The 21,802-nt window shown below is 36.9% G+C and overlaps 1 protein-coding gene across 2 annotated transcripts; it reads right to left on the reverse strand.

Moving 5' to 3' along the window:
* Positions 1-17,689: 17,689 nt before the first annotated feature.
* Positions 17,690-20,502, reverse strand: LOC110710750 (transcription factor AS1-like). Of its 2 annotated transcripts, none has more exons than XM_021889086.1 (2): positions 19,822-20,502; positions 17,690-19,191 (listed from the first exon to the last, which is right to left on the reverse strand). In XM_021889086.1, exon 2 carries the CDS (start codon positions 19,097-19,099, stop codon positions 17,993-17,995), a length of 1,107 nt encoding a protein of 368 aa, XP_021744778.1. In that variant the 5' UTR covers positions 19,100-19,191; positions 19,822-20,502; the 3' UTR covers positions 17,690-17,992. The 2 variants fall into 2 exon arrangements, with proteins under 2 accessions (XP_021744778.1, XP_021744777.1); XM_021889085.1 differs by having other exon boundaries at positions 17,690-19,149; positions 19,822-20,501.
* Between the last annotated feature and the right edge of the window lie 1,300 nt (positions 20,503-21,802).

Raw genomic sequence — 21,802 nt, forward strand, 5'->3', positions numbered from 1 at the left:
TGAAAAGAGAGAAGAATATGTTGTGGTCCTAAAATCGTATTACGGAGGAGTATTTATACTTCGTACAAAAATCCTAAACTAAAACAAATTAAAACGACGCTAATCGTCTACTTAAAATACACGCGCCCGATCGGGCGAGGCACCGCCCGATCGGGCGCGCCTTTTTTTGTCCCTAACACTAATCTCGCGCCCGGCCGGGCGCGTCACTGGGCGCCAGACAAAGCTTCTCCCGCCCGGCCGGGCGCGCCTCTAAGCGCCAACCTCTTTGGTCGGGCGGCTCATTTGGGCCACTATTTGGACTTCGATTAGGCTCCAATTCTTCGGGCCAATTTGGGTTTCCTCTTTGGGTCTTGAATACTCGGTCCATATGCCCCGGTATCACCTATACCGAGCCCTTAATCACCGGTTCGATGGCTCTAACCGGCCCTGGGCTATAAACTCTGGTCGTGTTTCTCCAATGCTCGTGATTGCTCCAAAATATCTCGGGAAAATACTCCAAAAGTATAAATCCCTGTAAAAGTCAACCAAATCTACGAAAACACTAGAAAACACCAATTAGTAATAAAAGTGGCTCTAAAGAGCCGAAAACACTACTAATTATGACCAAGGGACGGGGGTAAAATACTACATAAAATAGACACATCAAACTCCCCCAAGCCAAACCTTTGCTTGTCCCTAAGCAAAGATCTCATCAATGAATCAATAAATATGCTTCACCCCAAAAGTAAAAATCAAGCACGAACGATCCAGGGTAAATCAAATAAACATGCTTCAGAGTCAACCAATCAAATCCATCTAATTACCTTTCTTCCCTAACAATTGTCAAACAGAGCAAACCACAAGAGCATATAGAATTCAAGACTAGTGCTCACACACTCAACTCTCATTTATGTGGCGAGTAAAAGGTGTACTCGATCGCTCTCCAACCACCCCTTTAATGTGAACAATGCCCTCCCAACTCACACTCTCGTGTGTATAAAACATTGAACGCTCATCCTACTAGTCGACTCGAAATATGTCAAATCATAACTTGCATTGATAAACAACACTTTCACATTCATACAACTCTATGCATAAAGGTCAAAAGGTATTTAAAGCTTGTAATGTAAGGCTAGGGTAAAGGGTAGGATAAATTTGGGAATAAGTGAGAGAAAAGCTATGCTTAAAGGAGCCATATCCTAATAAAACCCATGATCAAAATAAATAATGATCATACATCTCCTACATAACCAACTCTAACATCAACCAAATAAACTCCAATCATAATAAATAATCCCAACACTTACAATTTCACTCATAAGATATAATAATGAAGAAGTAGAGTGAATAAACAAACTTATTTTCCAAACTTGAATTTTTTTCCATTGAGGCTCAAATTTTTTTCTTTTGATCAACCTCCAACTAGATCATTTGAACATTTCTTTTTCTATTGAAGTTCACTTATTTTTTCAAATTTTTTTCTTTGAACTTCTCTTTTTTTTCATAATATCATGCTTTATATTTTTCAAGAAAATATAACTCTCAAACTCATCAAAAATGAACATGAATAACAACAAAACAACTTCTCAAATCCCACCCAAATTGTGCAAATGGTAAGCACACTACAAACTCCCTCACCTCACTCACTAATAGCTCCCCCAAGCCAAGCTTGGGACTAGTAACAAATGGGGAAACATAGGCTTGTAATGCGGCTAATAAACAGCAAAAAAGTCAAGGCAACAACATGGGTAGCAAGAAGGGAACAAATGTATCTACAATATCTGGAGGCTACCTAAAAGAACAAATGCCTTCGTCCTCCACAATGTGCATAATAATGAATCATATAAATATTACTAATAGTTGCAAACCAATACTCAAATTCATTGACATACTAGGAACTATGGAACTATCACACATTCCTTACCAAATCAACTAGTCAAGCACTATATTCACAAGTAGTTGGACAAAATTGACGCAAGTTAAGGTTTCAAGGCAATCAAACATCAAATCATGATCAACTAATCCACAATATTTATCATCAAATACCAGGAATCAAAACAATTTTCTCAAGTAAGGGGCACAGGGAAGCATAATTTATAATTCATTGGAACGTATTTTTGGATTTTTTTTTCAATTTTTTTTTGTATTTTTATATATAAAAGAAAGCAATAAAACTAACCTAAAAGCAAGAAATCTAACCTAATAAAACACAGAAAAGAGAAAAAGAAATATACCAAACCAAAATCTCCCCCAAGCCAGAATCAGACAATGTCCTCATTGGCTCGGAAACTAGCCCAGCATAGCTAGTCCTCATCATCCTCATCCATCGAGCCGAAACCCGCACCTCCACTGCCACCTGCACCACCTGCACCAGAAGAGCTACCACCAAAATAATCAGCGTGAAAACTCCCCCCCCCCCCCCGCCGGTCCTCCGAAAGGAATGTCCTGCCCGTACCCGAAGAAAGAAGAATAGTCAGTGTAAATACCACGGGCAGTGGGATCCCTATCGTATCCCTGGGGTGGAGGTTGAAACCAGTCAGGGTCAATAGCGTCGTCGGGAATGTTGCCCCGACAAGCATAATCATCATACATAGGGTAGAGAGCTCTACCCTGGTTCCTCTCTAGGTACCCTAACCTGTGGTCAATGGAGCCTACCATCCTCCTAAGATCAGTATGTGAATGCTCGATACGTCCTAGGGCCTGACCTATACTCTTAAGATCCCAAACTGGTCAGAGTCAACATGAGGGACGGAATGGGACATACGAGGTGGAGAGAAAGCCACCTCGGGCTGAGGCTGGGGTGGTGGAACTGGTGGTGGTGGTGCCTGCCCCCTAGCGTTGGAAACTAAAGCATCGTAAGTGTAAGAAAGTTGCTCTGGGGGAAAGGCGGTCAATTCTGGACTGGGTAGGGAAAAAATGGGCAAAGGTTGCTCGTTCCCAGTCCGAATACACCAATAGGGTGTCTGCTCGCTATCCGGTCTAACCCACCCCACATCCTCAAAATACCTAGCAGTCATGTAGGTATCTGGTCCACAGTTAGTCAGCTGGTGGGGTCCGTCTACTACAAAACCGACCTTTTTTACCGCTATTTGAGTGATAAGGCCACCTAAACGGATAGGGGACTTAGAAGTGGTGCTGGCTGTGGCATGCCTACTCAGTGGTGAACTATAAACCTACCTATGTTCAATTTCCCGTACCCGTATACATAGTGTCCTATGATAGCTAGTTCGTTAGTTTGAGCGTTATGAGGCTCGGCCCTACCTAAAAAACACAAACCCGCAAATCTTTGCCAGATTTTTGGGACAGGGTGGTGAATAGGTTTGGTACTAGCATGTTGGGGGTCGGGGGCAGGTAAACAAGTCAAAGCATAATATAAGTCACCCATTTTATAGTCTGCATGCCACTGGTGAGATAATTCAGAATTTAATTCAAAAATTTTACAAAATTCAACAAAAGTTAAACTAATATTTCTATTATTTAACCTGAAAAATAAATTAGGCCCATTCCTACTACTAACAACATGAAAAGTGGACAAGAATTCACAGATAAGTTCTCGGTATGTAGGATAGTGCATGTCAACAAATTTTCTCATGCCAATATCATTCAAAAATCGTTTAACAAAATCGTACAAACCAAATGATTCTAAGGTAGGGCGGTGTAACCACCGAGAAGGAATTACCTCACGACCGACCAAATGCTCTAGCCGTTCCTTTTGTTCCCAGCTCACAATCCGGATCGTCGGCCAATACGGGAGTTGCAAGTCCGGGTCGTATTCCTCCCTCGAACTGGAGCTCCTACCAAAAATGGACCTAGCCTTCTTTGATGCCACGTTCAAGAAATGAGTTTAAAAATTTATTGAATTAAAACTGAAAAATTTTTATATGAGAGTGAAGAGGATGAAGAGAGGATCACAAATATGTAAAGAGTTTTGAATTTGGGTTGGTAATGGAGGAGAAATCTTAGACAGAAGGTAGAGAAAATTTGAGTTTTAGAGAGAGAAAGTAATGGAGGAAAGAAGAAATGGAGGAAGAAAACAAGAAAAGACGGAAGAAGAAGGGGGCGGAATCCCTCGCACCTGGTCGGGCGGAGGGTCGCCCGGTCGGGCGATCTGGAAATTTACGTGGTTGGGTCTCGCGCCCGGTCGGGCGGCCCTCGCCCGGTCGGGCGATCTAAATTGCCTTTTATTCGCGCCCGGTCGGGCGCCAATCTCCTGGTCGGGCGCCAATCGCCCGGTCGAGCGATCTTCATACCTGTTTTTCTTCTAGCTCTCGCGCCCGGTCGGGCACCATTCGCCCAGTCGGGCGATCTTTAGGCAAAAATTTCGCCCTTCTCGCGCCCGGTCGGGCGAGGCTTGCCCGATCGGGCGGACAATTTATTCCGTAAATGTCAAGTTTCGCGCCCGATCGGGCGCCTTTCGCCCGGTCGGGCGAAATTTCTTATTTTCAGACCCTTGCTCTCGCGCCCGATCGGGCCCGAGACTAAATCGGCGAAATTTATTTTTCTTCTTATCTCCAAAATTTGGCTAACTCTTTTCCTTCAAACCTGAACAAACACTCATAGAACTCATTAAATTCCCTCATCTCTCCTCTCATAAGAAAAAGAAAAGATAAACTAGACTAAAAAACATTAAGAATACGGGTTGCCTCCCGCAAAGCGCTGGTTTATCTAGGTCCCGCACGACCTTCTTACCAAGTACAATTTTTAGGACCCTTGGCCTAACGCTTGATCGGGTGGTTTCTCACCCGGTCTAGCGATGTTTAGGCTGCGAAGCGGCTTCCTGACATAACCTGTGGGACGCCAAGTCGCCTTATCTGATGGATCCTCCTTGACTTGGACTGGGGGATCTTCAATGGTACCCACTAAAATCCTTCTTTGATCGAATGTTGCTTCAAATTGTCATCGCGTTCAACACTTGCAACTCGATCTGGTGGAATACTTACCGTAGGCTCGATTCGCACAACTTGCTCGATCGGTTCCACTTGTTCATCCTCGAAACCAAGACCAACATTGTAGAGTGCTCTTTCTATTGCATCGACTTCCTTCTGCCATTTGTCTATCACACCTGAAAAGGATGCAACACAAGATACCGCCTCCAAGGGATCTTTTTCAAGAGCTTGGGGCTTGTTAGAATAATTTACAACCACATTAACACTGAAACATTTCTCCTCAGTCATGGAGCTTTTAGGGGCATTATTCAGATTAAAAACAACTTTATCATCCCCTACTGATAGTGTTAACTTACCACTTCGTACGTCTATGATTGCTCCTGCAGTGTTAAGGAATGGTCTACCCAAAATAATTGGGGTTTGCATATCCTCAGCCATATCAAGAACAACAAAATCTACAGGTATATAAAATTTAACTACTCTAACGGGGACATCCTCTAAAACACCTAAGGGGTATTTGAAAGAACAATCGGCCATTTGTAGAGTTATATTGGTAGCTTTTAATTTACCCATATTCAACTTAGAACACACAGATAATGGCATGACGCTAACACTAGCACCCAAATCACATAATGCATTATCAATCAAGAGATTTCCAATATGACAAGGGATAGAAAAACTACCCGGATCTTTTAATTTTGGTGGAGACTTATTTTGAGTACGGCACTACACTCTGCAGTGAAAGCTACTGTCTCTACCTCACTAATAGACCTTTTTCTCGTCAATATTTCTTTCATAAATTTTTCATACGAGGGGATTTGTGTGATCAATTCAGTAAAGGGAACTGTTACCTTCAAATCTTTTACCACCTCCAGGAACTTACCAAACTGGTTATCCAAGTTTTTCTTCAATTGACGATCGGGGAAAGGAAGTTTGATAATTGGCTTTGGAGCATTCTTATTCTGGACTGGAGCAGCCACCTTCTCTGGAGTTTTACCCTGCAATGTAGAATTAGATATGTTAGTATTATCCTTTAGCCCTGCAGGGCTATCAACTACATTGTTTGGTTTAACGGAATCAAGATTAGCATTATTTGATAAAACAGGTTCATCAACTTTGGGCATAGAGGGCCCTTCATAGTTTGAACCACTCCGTAGAGTAATTGCAAATGCTTGATCCGTAGGCCTAGTCGGCTGTGCCGGCAGGGCTCCCTGTTGGCAGGCTTGTAGAGTAGCGGCGAGTTGCGCAATTTGATTATCTACAATTTTATTATGCGCTAGAATTTGATCAATTGTCGCATCTCTGCTCTCCATGTGCTTTTGCATATTGACCAACATTGCTCTAATTTCCGCCAGAGAAGGGTCGGAAGATGAGGAGGGTTGTTGTGGTTGATTCTTCTGGCTAGCATTGGGATGATAATATTTCAGTTGTTGTTGCTGCGGCGCCTGTGGTTCTTGTGGTGGTGGATTTTGAACATTAGTGCTCCGATAGGAAAGGTATGGATGATTCCGATACCTAGGATTGTAAGTGTTGGAGTATGGGTTATTCTGCCTATAAGATTGGAAGGCATTAACTTGCTCCACGGAACTCCTGCAATCCTGCTCCCAATGACCTACAATACTGCAATTTTCACAGAAAGCCTCATTAGAATTATTATTAATCGCAGAAACATTAGCTACATTAGCAGTGCTCAGATTATCTAATTTTTGGCAAATAGAGGTTAGTTGAGCTTGCAAAATACAGAGTCGACACTATGCTTCCCCTTGTTAACAAATCCTCTGGGATTCCCGTATTGGGAATTGTGTATCGCCATATCTTCAATAACCTGACCTGCATCATCAACATTAAGATTCATAAATCTCCCACTAGCTACAGAGTCTAAAATTATTCTAGAGGAATTTCCAATGCCGTTATAAAAGGCTTGGATCAACTGCCATTGCGCTAAATTATGGTGAGGGCATTCTCTTTGTAAGTCCTTGAACCTCTCCCAAGCCTCATATAAAGACTCATCGGCTTCTTGGGCAAAGTTCTGAATCGCACTCCGTAGTACTTCTGTTCTCTCTGCAGGATAATACTTGTTATAGAAATTCAAAACAAGAGTTTCCCAGTCAGTTATACCAAGTGTAGTTCTATTTAAGCCATTAAACCACAATTTAGCTTTTCCAGTTAAAGAGAAGGGAAAGAGAATCTCCCTGATTTGGTCTTGAGTGACCCCGGCTTGCCTGATGGTGTTGCAATATTGACAATAGTCGGCAATGTGAAGATTTGGGTCTTCACCCTTGGCTCCACTGAATTGCTTCCTCTCTATCATCGTTATAAATTGAGGTTTAATTTCAAATTGAACCCCATCAAGAGCCGGAGTAGGGGTGAGATGTGGAAAATCCGTAAGCTTTGGTTGTGAATAATCACTAAACTTCTTTGGAACCGTCATCTCTGATTCTGTGTCTGATGATGCCTCTAGATCGCTGGAATCAGTTGGAGGGTCACGGTGATTATTGTTATTATCACCAAAATCCGCCAGGATTTGCTTGTAGAAATTTTTCTGTTTATGAAAGGAACGTTCGATCTCAGGATCGAATGGGATGTAACCTGATCTGGAACACCTGGGCATAAGCAAAAACTAGAAGCAAATATGAGATTTGTCTCAGAGAACTAACGCTCTCTGAGACAAAAAGGGAAATAATCTAGACTACAAAAACAATCAGAAATAAAAATAAAATTGTTTCCCCGGCAACGACGCCAAATTTTGACAGGGTATAATCGTATCCCCTAATAAAAAGTAAATACCTAAGTCCTCTAACTAAAGTAGATAGGGAAGTAGGGTCGATCTCCACAGGGAAACAAGTCTTTTTACTCCTAATTAATTATCATAATCTAAATTATCTAAGTAACCAATATTTATATTTGAGTATGAAACTAAACTACAAAGAATAGGAATAGGGAGAAAACAATATATAAAAGGATCTAGGGCATAGGTTCACCAATAAATAATACTCCATGGTAAAACATAGTAATCAATCATTGACATTGCATAAATAACATGATTAACAGGCTCTCGCAATTTATTAATCAACATAGATCTAACAGGCTCTCCCAATTTACTAGATCTAAGTTCTTATTGAAAATAGCCTTTAATATCAAATTAACATCTGCTCGATTCATCAATTTAATATTGCTTTACTTTTACAAGCCGCAATTTTAAAACATTAAAACAATTCAATAAGAAATTATCATGCAATACCAATAATCAATAATAGTCAATCATCAATGCATCAATTAACCAGATTGTAAAGGGCTTTCGCTACGCATTACAATCACATAATTAATTTACCGGTATTAAATCTAATCTCTCGAATCTCGACTTAACCATTTATAAATTAACCTGCCTATTGAAACTAGACCTAAACATCAATTCTCATCTCTCGAATCTTGAATCAATATTGTCAAACTCATGCATAAAAGATAGGCCTAATCTAGTCACAGAGCATTAAATCAATCAATAGGAAATTAATCTAGCATTGATAATCAACAACAATAAATTACCCCTTCATATTATTTATTAGATCCCCATAAACCCTAGAAATTAAACTACTCACACATATTAAAAACTAAACTAATCAAGGTAATAAAATAAATCATGATGAAAGGGATAAAATAAATAACTAAGATTAAGGGAAGAAGAATCGTTACCAAAATAAATCTGGAATTAATGAAAGAATTAAGAACAAACCGGTTTAAGAGAAAAGAAATCTAAGAGAATAATTAAGAGAGTAAAGAAAAGTGAAAAGAGAGAAGAAGATGTTGTGGTCCTAAAATCGTATTACGGAGGAGTATTTATACTCCGTACAAAAATCCTAAACTAAAACAAATTAAAACGACGCTAATCGTCTACTAAAAATACACGCGCCTGATCGGGCGAGGCACCACCTGATCGGGCGCGCCTTTTTTTGTCCCTAACACTAATCTCGCGCCCGGCCGGGCGCGTCACCGGGCGCCAGACAAAGCTTCTCCCGCCCGGCCGGGCGCGCCTCCGGGCGCCAGCCTCTTTGGTCGGGCGGCTCATTTGGGCCACTATTTGGACTTCAATTGAGCTCCAATTCTTCGGGCCAATCTGGGTTTCCTCTTTGGGTCTTGAATACTCGGTCCAAATGCCCCGGTATCACCTATACCGAGCCCTTCATCACCGGTTCGATGGCTCTAACCAGCCCTGGGCTATAAACTCTGGTCGTGTTTCTCTAATGCTCGTGATTGCTCCAAAATATCTCGGGAAAATACTCCAAAAGCATAAATCCCTGTAAAAGTCAACCAAATCTACGAAAAACACTAGAAAACACCAATTAGTAATAAAAGTGGCTCTAAAGAGCCAAAAACACTACTAATTATGACCAAGGGACGGGGGTAAAATACTACATAAAATAGACACATCATAGGGCTTTCAACCAATATACACAATTGTTGAGATTAATTGTTTAGTTTAAAGTGATTAATGGAATTGTGCATGTGTGTAATTCGATAGGCCTTGAGAATTATGCTAGATTGCATTGTGAGTTTACATTGATACGGACCATTGATTTGTAGCTTACAATTATCAATAAAGTTTGATTTGTGACGTTCCTAGTTAGTGTCTCTCGTAATAGGCGCTAGTTAGACCTTTAGGAGATAGCTTGTCGAGCTCTTTTAATTGCTCTTACCATTAGTCTTCGCAACCATTGATTTGCATGTTGTTCCCGAGTTGCTACAATTGTCATGATTACTTGTTGATCCTCATTCCCTAGTGCTTTATTTGTTTGGTTTTTTTGTTTGTTAGTTGTTAGTATTCCTTCTTAATCTTTGTCTTTGACCTAGCTTAGGCACATAATTGAGAGTGCTTGAACATTACCGTTCCTTTGGGTTCGACCCTTGACTTACCTCTGTACTTGTATTTAGGTTGGTTAAGTGTTTATAAATTAAGTTTGACCAAGGATGATTAGTTTCAACGACCTAGTTCCACCCCTCGTCAGCAGACCGTATTTAGATTACAAAAATAAGAAACGATGCGTAGATCGTATTTTAGAATCTATGAGTCTTACTAGTCTAAATATAGCAATAAAAAATATCATATATTTTAGAGTGCCATATAATAAATCACTCATCATGCTTTCGTAAACTACAACATTAAATGTGTCCAATTAAGGAAACATGACTCTAAATATCTCATATTTTAATTAAATTAATGTAATTAGATAATATCATATATTATTCATTACCAATCATAAAATATCATATATTCTATCTTAGGTATGAGATAGAATCAAACCTTATTTTAATTATGGAAGATAAATCATATTTATTTCCATTATTATCCTAACTAATTTAGGAGATTCTATCCTAATTGCTAAGTGAATTACATAATTTTAAATCAATTATTATCCTAAAGTAATAATGGGATAATCTCATTATTTAATGAATTATTATCCTATAGAATCTTTTTCTCAATAATTATCCAAACTTAACAAAATTAAAAACATTAATTTTGATAAAGATCTTTTAAAACCAAAACTTATCCTTTTAATTTTAAAATCTAATTTTCTTGAAATAAATTTTTTTTTAAAATAGTGCGCCAGCCACCATGGTGTGGCCAGCCGAAGCCAGCCATAATGGTCATACACCAGCCGGTGTACGCTGCCCAGCAGCAGCCACAGTGCCACGCAACTGTTGCACGGTGCTACTGTTGCTGGCCCTACTCTCCGACCTGAAGCCCCACCCTGCCCCGCCCCTCCCTCCGGACCACCTGCAGTGGCAGCCGTCCTGGCTGCGCCACCCAGCTGCGGCTGTCGCACACAAAACCTTCTTTTTTTATTTAAATTTAAATTAAAACAATTCTTTTGTTAAAATTAAATTAATATTAATGTAGTCCAATTAATTACAAAATTAAATCATATTCAATCTTGAAATTAAGGTTCTTCATGAAATCAATCCCTAATTCAATTAAATCTTAAATTAAATAATTTGATCATGAAATCAAATAGATTAAAATCATAAATCACATAGGATTCGAATTAAATCAAAACCAAAACACAAAATCACAATTTTGGGGTTCATGGTTTTTGTAAAAATCGAATTAGGGTAATGGGGGGTTTGAATTTTCGAATACATTAGGGCCAAAAATCGGATCTTTTTAGGCCAATTCTTGAGCAAATTAAACAACTTTTAATAATTCTATATCTTAAATCACATTTAAAATAATAATAATGGACCCATAATTAAATTATTCTCCCTCCTAATTGAATTAATATTGTAAATTATCAAAGAATTAATATTCAATATATGTACATGCATAGGCTAACTGATATCACTGTAGGGATTTAGATACTCTAAGCGGAATTTCATGAATCATATTCATAAGCATCGATCTAATAACCAAGATCATTGCACAACACATAAAGAATAAGTAATTATACCTTTGAAGCGTGATTCTACATATGATCGAGCAAGAACAAGGGAGACAAAGAACTTTAAGTGTGATTCCTCTACTTGGTCCACGAGCACGGATTAAACCTCCACTAATGCTTGTTAGTTGCAATTGAACACTTCAATTGACCTTCTACGGAGAAGAGAGAGCAACAAAGCAACCACGAACCACCACAAGCCACCACACGAACCACCACAAGGGGTGGCCATACGGACAAGGGGAGGAGAGATAGAGGGTCGTGAGTGAGAGGGAGAGAGAATTAGGGTTTTGGGACTTAGTTGCTTGAATAACAATTAACTGACTCGTCAATTATTATGTCAATCTAAGTCATGGATCTTATTTATAGATTACATCTCTAAATAAGAGTCCATGTCAAGCCAAAACTATAATCCTAATCAAACTACTCTAACCCAATACTCTTTATGGTTTTTCATAATCTCATAAGGCTCATTAATGGGCATCTAACTTGTTTATTCCAATACTCTTGTTGTGTTACCTCATAGGATCCATTTTAAAGGGCTTTGGACTATTTGACTAGCTCAAAGATCATTTATCATAATTTAGCAATAGACAATGCCGACCTAAAAGAACGAACTTATTATCTCCATAATTAGTGATCCTTGATATATCTAGTAATTGCACTTATCGAAAACATAATTCCTTCATAGAGGTGCTACAAGGAGGATATATTTATATATGTTCTTTATTATACCATATGTAATAATTATAAAGTTCATTTAACAAGACACACATGTACATTTAGGATTGAATGGTTCACTTTCATGCTTATGATGCAATTATATGAAATAGAATAGAATTGTGTTATTATTATTGTAATTAAATTAAATTTATTTTATGTTGGAGATTATTTTATAACTACATTTTATTTAAATAAATAGAATTTTTAGATGTAGTATTTGCACACAACTTATATTACTTACACAATTACACATATCTCTTGAAACGAATATTTGATGATATAAAAAAAACATATGTTGTAACATATGAAAAAAAAAATGAACGTTTGATGATTTAATACTTCTTATAATAAAAATGACTTGAGCGCAGTAATCCTTATAAATAAACTTGTTCTCATGTTATTTGGGGGCTTCCCACAAGAGACATTACTTGTTTCTAATGTTATATACTAAGTTGCTGATTTTAATAATATTATTTTTTAAAAAACAGATATATCTTCACATTACAACACACTAACCACAACTAGGCCTACTAAGCCACAAATGTAATATCTGACCTTAGTTGGGCCTAATAACCACAAATCAAATCAATTCATTCCATACATTGTTTGTACAAACTTTTACCTACACCCCACGATAGGGTACACTACCTGCACCCCCCACCCTCTGCGTGTGCCCCGTCCCCGCCCTTTTCCATTTAAGAATTTCCTACAAATTTTTATAACACGTTCATTTCTATGTTGGAAAATGTTCATTTATGTATCATTAGACGTTCATTTTTAATAAGAAGTATTTGTTCACATTAATGTATTTTTTGAATTGAATTTCATGAATTTTCTATAAAATAAATAGATCGGATTTATTTATAAGAACTGTTGCGTTTAAATCATTTTCATTATAAGTACTGCATCATCCAATGTTCATTTTTGTTTATTCGTGTTTCAACAAATTTTCTTTTTATATCATCACATGTTCATTTCTAGAGCTATGTGTAAGTTTCCTAGTAAGATGATACGTATTAGAATTCTATTCAATGTTGTTAAAAAATAATTTCCGCTATATAATGAATTTAATTTTAGGTTTAATTAGAAAATAACACCTGCTAAAGACCCCGATTTTGTTTTTAACACCTGTTAAAAAAAAAGTTTAATTATAACACCTCCAAAAATCCCAAAATTTTGGTTTCACCACCCACTAACAGATTTTTGGATGGAAACCGTTAGTGGGGCCACCATGTACACGTGTCAGTTGTTAATTAGTTTAAAAAAAAAAAATTTAAAAAAAAAAACCTAACCCCCTAATCGAGCCAGCCACCGCACCGGCACCACCTGCGGCCAGTCGCCTCTTCCCTTCCCCTTCCCTATTTCCTACCCTGATTCCCAATTTCCGGCGCCAATCACCAATTTCCGACACCTCCCTTGCTTCCCCCACCCCAACCTATCCCAGAAACCTTAGTCATCGGGAGCTTGGGACCGTTTTCGAAGGTGGGAAGGGAAGAGGTCGGTTTCTGGGTTGAGGGAAAGGAAGGGGAGCCGGTTTCAGTGGTGTGGGAAGGGAGGGGGCGCCGGTTTCGGCGGTGCGGGAAGGGAGGAGGTCCATTTAAGGGGGTTGCGTTGGGGAGGGGAACCGTACTTTGGCGGCTTTGTGAAGGATGATAGCGGTTTTCGAGGTGGGTTAAGGGTGGGGGAGCCGATTTCCGGTGTTAGAGGTGGTTCGGCGGCGAAAATCGATGGCTGGTGGTCGGTGGTTGGTGGTTGGTTGGTTATGGGGTAGGCAGGGGAGAAGGCCACCGTTTGTGGCTGGCCGCAGGTGGTGCCGGTGCGGTGGCTGGCTGAGTTAGGGGGTTAGGTTTTTTTTTTTTTTTAAATTTTTTTTTAAACTAATTAACAACTGACACGTGTACATGGTGGCCCCACTAACGGTTTCCATCCAAAAATCTGTTAGTGGGTGGTGAAACCAAAATTTTGGGATTTTTGAAGGTGTTATAATTAAACTTTTTTTTTAACAGGTGTTAAAAACAAAATCGGGGTCTTTAGCAGGTGTTATTTTCTAATTTGGCCTTAATTTTATTACAATAATAATGCATTTCTATACAGCAATAGTATTACATGTAATTGTTTTATAAACATGAAAGTGTACCAAACGCACATATGTGTTTTGTTAATTAACTGAATATTATTTGTTATATTTGGTATAATAAAGTGTATATTTATCCTCCTTGTTGCACTTCTAATCACATACTTGTGTGTTTTCCATGAAAAATACAATTTGAGCACAATATATATATGTCGCCTTTAACTTCCTCGCTTGATTATCCTATACAATAAGAGATTTATAGAGTTTATTCAAAAGAATAATAATAACACATTCCAAATAAAAGTACGTGACATCTAAGGATTTAAAATTGAAAATTTACACTTGAATAACAATTAAGAATACAAATTAAACACACTATAAAGATATAAAAATCTTTCAATGCGAGGATGAAAATGTATAAAATCTAAATGAACATGTATTAAATTCTAAATGAACATTTATTAATATAAAAAATAACGTATGTCAAAATCCAAATGCATATATATTAATAGTAAATGACAATTAATAATAGTTCAATATATCAAAATACAACTTTATAAGGATTGATATTACATATGGATGAATACCGTAAGAATATATTATATTTTAGAATGGAATTATCAAAGGTCTATGATGAATTAATAATGTATGATTTATTTTTTTAACATAATTTAGCTAGTGAATAAACAATTGAACATACATTAATATATATGTGTAAATACACAAATATACAAATAAACATCTATGTATGTATCAAATTCAAAACAACACATATCAATATTATTTTTAAAATGTATATACGTAGTATGATATTCAAATGAAGCTCATGAGTATAAATATGTATTATTATATTTTATGTTGATATCTTCAATATGATAATGAACATGTACGTATTTAAAAAAAAAAAAGAACATTTGTTTAAATACCAGTAAACATTCATTAATACGTGAATGATTATAAACAAGCTAGGGTAATTAGATCGTAGCTAATAATGTTATTGATCATGTACTAATGTCATGATAAACGTCTATCAAAATGGAAATGAACATTTACCGAAAAGTCATTTTTAATATAAACTAATTTTAATCTTAGTAATTCTACAAAGATTCAAATAATCCAGAAAATTAGCACAATTATACTCTATACTCAATTTTCAATGGCCACAATTTCATAATAACTTACTCCCTCCGTCCCATAATAATTGATAATATGTTTTTTAAATTAGTAATTACAATTTGAATATTAGTCCTTCTACAAATGAACATGAAGTTCATCAAAAATGAACATTTACGACAAATTAAATTTACTTGTTGAAACTTAACCGAATAACAAGCTAATTCACAATAAATAAGTTTCTGCAAAATGATGTTACAGTTCCTGCTATCAAATTTTCAAACTTATTGCAATTAAGACACTAGATGTTAGTTTGAATATAAAAAATAATTTTTGTACAAAAAAACACAAATTACCTCCAAATAATTAATCAATTGACTACTATAGCAACAATAACAAGATTTCTATATTAAAAAACTAAAATCAATCATATAAACTTAATGAATCAAAATCATAAAAGCACCTAGTTGTAATAAATTGCATCAAATTCATCACAATCATCAAAGGATAATTACCAAATGCAGCTAAAAAAATTCAATCGCTATATATATATATATGTGTATATATATATATATATATATATATATATATATAACTTTGTACTTTTTTCTTTCAAAAAGGGAACAAATCAACTTATAATTTGATTTTACATTGTTCTTTTGGAGAAATTTCTTGCAATTGTGCGATTTCATCTCTTAGGCCCCGTTCTTTAGAGCTGCTTTGCTCTGCTCTGCTGAAATCTGCTTTGCTCTGCTCTGCTTTGCTGAAATCTGCTCTGCTCTGCTTCAATCTGCTCTGCTCTGCTCTGCCCTGCTCTACTTTACTTAAAATTAATACTTAATATTAAATTAGAAGCTCAAAAGAACAGGGCCTTATATTAAAAAATTGTGCTTGATTTTTGTAGAGAATTTCAAGCTTTTTTGTGAATGTCATTTTAGATTTTGGAGGTTTTGATGAGAGAGAAAATACTTCTAATTTTATTTTTTTGGTAGCTTAGGATGTTACTATACCCGGGTTTTTTTTTTTTTTTTTTAGCTTTAGTGGGAAAGTGAGTAGTGGGGGTGTAGGTAGTACTACATGCACTAGGGTGTAGGTATATACAACTAAATTGTAGGTACTAAACAACTTTTGACCAAATTTACATGTGCAATTTCTTATTGACCTTATAATATTCATATTTTCATATACTAAAGGCTTGTTCTGTTCAACTTAATTTCATTTCAGTTCAACTCCAATCAGTTCAGTTTCTAATTTTCTTCTCTCATAAAAAATCCATTTCAATTACTTTCAGTTCATTTCAGTTTCAGTTCAGTTGTTTTTAGTAAACCGGAACAGCCCTAATTTTGCTATCCAACATCAATATTACAAATTTTGAAACCATTGTGACGGTAACAGTAACTCCATTTATGTGTTCTACCATCAACTCACATCACTAATTCACCATCAATCACGTATCCACTATTTCCTTTCAAATGTTTTTAATTACTATAGTTAAAGAGACCTCATGTTCTAAAAGATTTACAACAGCCAACTTATCTAAATTCACAAACTCTTTTCAAATTAAAAATCACATTTTATGCAAGCGTGACTAAGAATTTCAGGAATTTTTATTTTTTTACCAACAAACATCTTTTTCATATTTATAACATTTTGTGATATTTACGTCCATACTATACCACAACTAAGAATTTGATATGAATTTTGTATATAAAACATTCTTTTTTGATACTAATATAATACAAATAATACTTAAAAAACCATTTTTGTTACTAAAATATTTTCAAAACAATTTCAATACTACAACAATACACCTGGTCTCCGTCATGTCTTTCGCTCGCTCGCTCACCCACGCCTTTTATTTCACCCTCCACTACTTCCGACCAACGTATGGACTACATCACTCTCTGATTTCGCTGACCATCGTTTCATATTCTAAACGACATCACTCTCTGATTACGTCGACCATCAGCCCTTCCTTTCCTCTCAACCACTTTACTCACCTTAAAGCAACCGTCGTCGACCCTCGCCTTAAAGCCACCATCGTCGGCCTTCCATAGTGTCTTCTCGCAAAGCCTCCAACATCATTCACCGCCAAAAGTATAAATAAATTCAAAAGTTTTTGCAAAATTTTCAAGCGAAATTTTAAAACTATTCAAATGGGCCAACTGCTTCCAGCCAATAAAAACCCTTATCTGTGTGGGTCTATGATCCCCCTCTCAGCCGTCCTATCACAGGAATGGGGAAATGAGGATCGACCCACCAACCGGGGGGACCATCCCTCCATCTCCTATGCCCTCAAGTATTGACCTTATACCTCTCAAACTTCAACACTTTTTGCACCTTATGATCAGAGAGTATACATATTTGATTAGCGAAAATTAATTTGAATTTTGACCCATCCTGAGTCAATTAAAATCAACTGAAATCAGTCCAATATTAAGGTAGGCACAAAAACAACTTTAATTACTAAAATTAAAAGTCTCTCATTTCGTCTGAACTTTCTGCTATCAAATTCAATAAAAGCCCTCCAAGCAAAATACAATGAAATAGAGAGAGTATAACGACTTTTAGGCATCTATAAGCGGATATAAGAGAGACAAAACTTCTCACAATCTACTAGATCATTGTGTAATCTCTTGCAAGTACACAGGATATGGTAGTGGAAGAAACAATATTATTATTGAAAGAGATCAATGCAAACACATCAAGTGCACAAATTGCAAACTAATCAGCAATGCAAAAAACAGACAATATGTAATTTAATAGTTAGTCCATTTTGCTCTGGAGAATCAACTTGGTTCAGTAACCCGAGTCCTGCAGCCCATCTGATCAAGTAACTTTGTAATCCGCGTGTGCTTAGTAACCCATTGCTCAGCAAGCTTCTGCTCCTTAGCTTCAGCGTCTCTCCGTAGCCCAGCAAGCTGCTCCCGGCACTCTGCTTCGATTCTCTCAATGCTAGCTTTCTGCTCATCCTTGAGAGCGTTTATCTTTGCCTCAATCTCCTCCATCTTTTCCCTCTTTCGATTGGCCTTCTCTGACTCTAGTTGAAGCTCCACTCTATTTAATCTCCAAGCAGCTTCCTTCTTATGAGCTGCCAGAGCATGGTGCCCCTCATCCAATTCTCCACAGCAATCCATGAGCTCTGACATGATCATCTGCTCAGGATGTGCCCCAGCACAAGATGGCAAGCAACCCAAAGTAAGAGGGTAGTTATCAATATTATGGGATCCCATTTCTTGTGGAACCCAAGTCACTGGAGTTGGGGGATGCGTAGGGACAATAGACGACGAGAGACTTAAGGTAACATAAGGAGAAGATGGCAGCCAAACTCCATTAGAGGTAGAAAGCCATGGAGGGAGCATAGTTGTGGTAGAAGTAACCGGAGGTGGAGGGGGCACAGGGGGAGAGGGGTGATCACTATGTAAAAAAACCCCATTGGAGGTAGCCATAAGAAATGTTTGCCTAGGGGGCATCCGTTCTTTCACTAGTTTCTCTGCAAAAGTTTCCAATGTATGGTCGTACTTGCCCTCTTCAATTGGCTCCAAGCACTTGCTAGTTTCCTTTTTAGTCCTCTCCTGTTTCTCTTTGTACACCTCCCACCACTTGCCTAATCTTTTAGCAGTACGCCCAGGCACCTCTGCAGCGATTTTCTTCCATTTATTCCCGTGCATGGCTTGGAGACGGATAACAAGGCGCTGCTCCTCCTCTGTGAGTGAACCTTTCTTAATCCCGGGTTTTAGGTAATTCTTCCACCTCTCTAAACAAGACTTGGCATCCCTATCAAGGAGTGTGTTCATTCGCTGGGAGACAAGATGCCATTCTCTTGGACCATATTGCTTAACATATGCACTTAGTAACGCGTCCTCTTCAGTGGTCCAACGCTGCCTCTCCTTCATCTCGAAGTGCAAACGTCATTGCCCATTGCCTCAAACTCCTCATCATGCGCCTATATGTAATTGCATTTCAACATATATATCCAGCAACAATTCTTACAAAAACAAAGACCAAACTAACATAAGCAAATAAAAGTCTTACTATATTAGCTAACATAGGAACTAGGAAGCAAGAAATCAAAAAATTTGATAATTACAAGATTACAAATAGCAAAGTTAAACTCCCTAACATTTTAGGTCTAACAAATTTACAAAATACTAGACTTTTCCATATTTTAAACAAGACCTAAAAAACCAATATTTCAAATACCCATTACCACATTCCAATTTATTTTATTCAATGAAAACCAGAATAATTGAGAATTTAAAGAAAAGAGTGAGTACTTTATCAACTTATCATTGTACCCCAGAATACAAAATAAAATTAAATAAATTTAAAATAAAAAAATAAGAAAAGCATTAAGCATTAAAGGGTTCTGCAACACATTAGCAACCAAATTTGCCTCAATTATTATATAAAAATCACTTAAAAATCTTCTGGCTTAAGAATATTAACAGAAATTCCAGATTGTAAAACTCTAGCAGCAAAATCGATGTATATAATCTTCATAGCTTTAATTCTAATCAATAGTTCAATCAATCTACCACAGAACAACCCTAAATTGATTATACTGATAACAAAATCGACGATAATGTGATACTTAAAAAACAAAGAAAAATGTTACCTAAGAAGCTGTTTCAAATGGAGGAGACAAAGCTGAGGAGCCGGTTCAATGAAGAACTCTGAGTACCCATTGCTGGAAGATTAGGGGAGAATATCAAAAAGTGAAAAGATTGTAGCAAAAAAAATAAATAAAATGAAAACATGAGAAATTCCTTAAGCTTGTCTCGTCACAGTTGTTGGATAAGAGTAAAAAAAAAAAAATGGTGAAAGAGTACCCATTGCTGGAAGATTAGGGGAGAATATCAAAAAGTGAAAAGATTGTAGCAAAAAAATAAATAAAATGAAAACATGAGAAATTCCTTAAGCTTGTCTCGTCACAGTTGTTGGATAAGAGTTAAAAAAAAAAAAAAAAAAAAAAAAAAAAAAAAAAAAAAAAAGTGAATGTAAAATTAAAGAGAGAAAAGGAAAAGGTTGAATTGAATAGGGGAGATGAATAGGAAGCGTGTATGAGAAAGATGAAAAAATAAGTTTAATAAAATAATTAAGATAGTGTAATAAAAAAAATTTAAAAATAAATATAAAAAGACATGTGGCACATCTAATGTAAAAGAAGCTAGAAAAGTGTTATAGAATGGAGATATGTGTATTTTCCGGTTAGAGTTTTTAAATACTAAGTATAGATATAGATATAGATATAGATTTCTAATGATCGGATTAGGTTTAATATGGTTGGGTCGGGTCGAGTCAATATTTAAAGTTAAGTCATATTAAATTATTATATCTACCCGAGTCCAAATCTGAATTGGATAATATTCGGATCGGGTCGGTTCGGGTGTGCTTTTGACACCTCTAGATAAGAGTAGATTTGGCAAAATAAATCCGACTATTTTGGCTAATATCGCTCTAATTTTGTACTCCCTCCAATCCTCCATCCCTTTTTTACATTTCTATTTATAAAATTACACAGGAATTAAAAAAATTAGAATAAACAAATAACAATAAAACAAAGTGTAGGAGATTATAGGTACTAATTGCGGAAAAAACATGAATCATATTCATACAGTACCTAATCTCAAAATCTAATGCATAACACATAAAGAACATATAATCGTAACTTTGAAGCGTGATTCCACGTGCGATCGAGCAAGAACAAAGGGAGATAAAGAACACCAAGTGTGATTCCTCTACTTGGTCCACGAGCACAAGTTAAACCTCCACTTATGCTAGTTAGTCGTGATTGAACGCTTCAATCAACCTTCAACGGAGAAGAGAGACAAACTAACCAAGAACCACCACGATAACCACCACGAACCACCACCTATGGGCGCCGGCCGTACGAACGTGAGGGGAGAGGGAGAGCCGTGAGTGAGATGAGAGAAAAGGGAGTTTAGGGCTTTTGAAAGCTGGTTGCCTTGTGTTATAATTTACTGTAAGTTAATTATGACTTACTGCAACCCTAGGCATGGATCTTATTTGTAGATCATATTTCTAAATAAGAGTTAATGTTAAGCCCAAACTCCTTATCCTTAACACACTACTCTAGCCCAACACTCTACATGGTATGTCATAATCTCATGAGGCCCATTAATAGGCCTCTTACTTGTTTAACCCAATACCCTTGTTGTGTGACCTCATAGGATCCATTCTATTGGGCTTTGGACTATTTAACTAGCCCAAAGATCATTTGTCATATCTAGCAACAAACAATGACGACCCAAAAAAACGAACTTATTATCTCCATAATAGTGATCCTTGATATATCTAGTAATTGCACTTATCGAAGATATAACTCCTTCAATCTCCCACTTGTCTGAGACAAGTACGCAATATTCAAATTCCTTAAGTCAATGTGTGTCGATTTGATAATATGATTGCATCTCATGTCGTGATCATAATAGTCTACAAATCTTTTCTTGAAATACTGAGTTAGATTCACAGAACAAATGATTACTATGTAATTCATTTGAGCACGGCCATGCATTTTGGCCCAAGACACATTCCTAACTAAATAGGTAGACTCAATCCAATTTATTGCAACCAAA

This window comes from Chenopodium quinoa, unplaced genomic scaffold, assembly GCF_001683475.1.
Source record: "Chenopodium quinoa cultivar QQ74 unplaced genomic scaffold, ASM168347v1, whole genome shotgun sequence".
Lineage (NCBI taxonomy): Eukaryota > Viridiplantae > Streptophyta > Magnoliopsida > Caryophyllales > Amaranthaceae > Chenopodium > Chenopodium quinoa.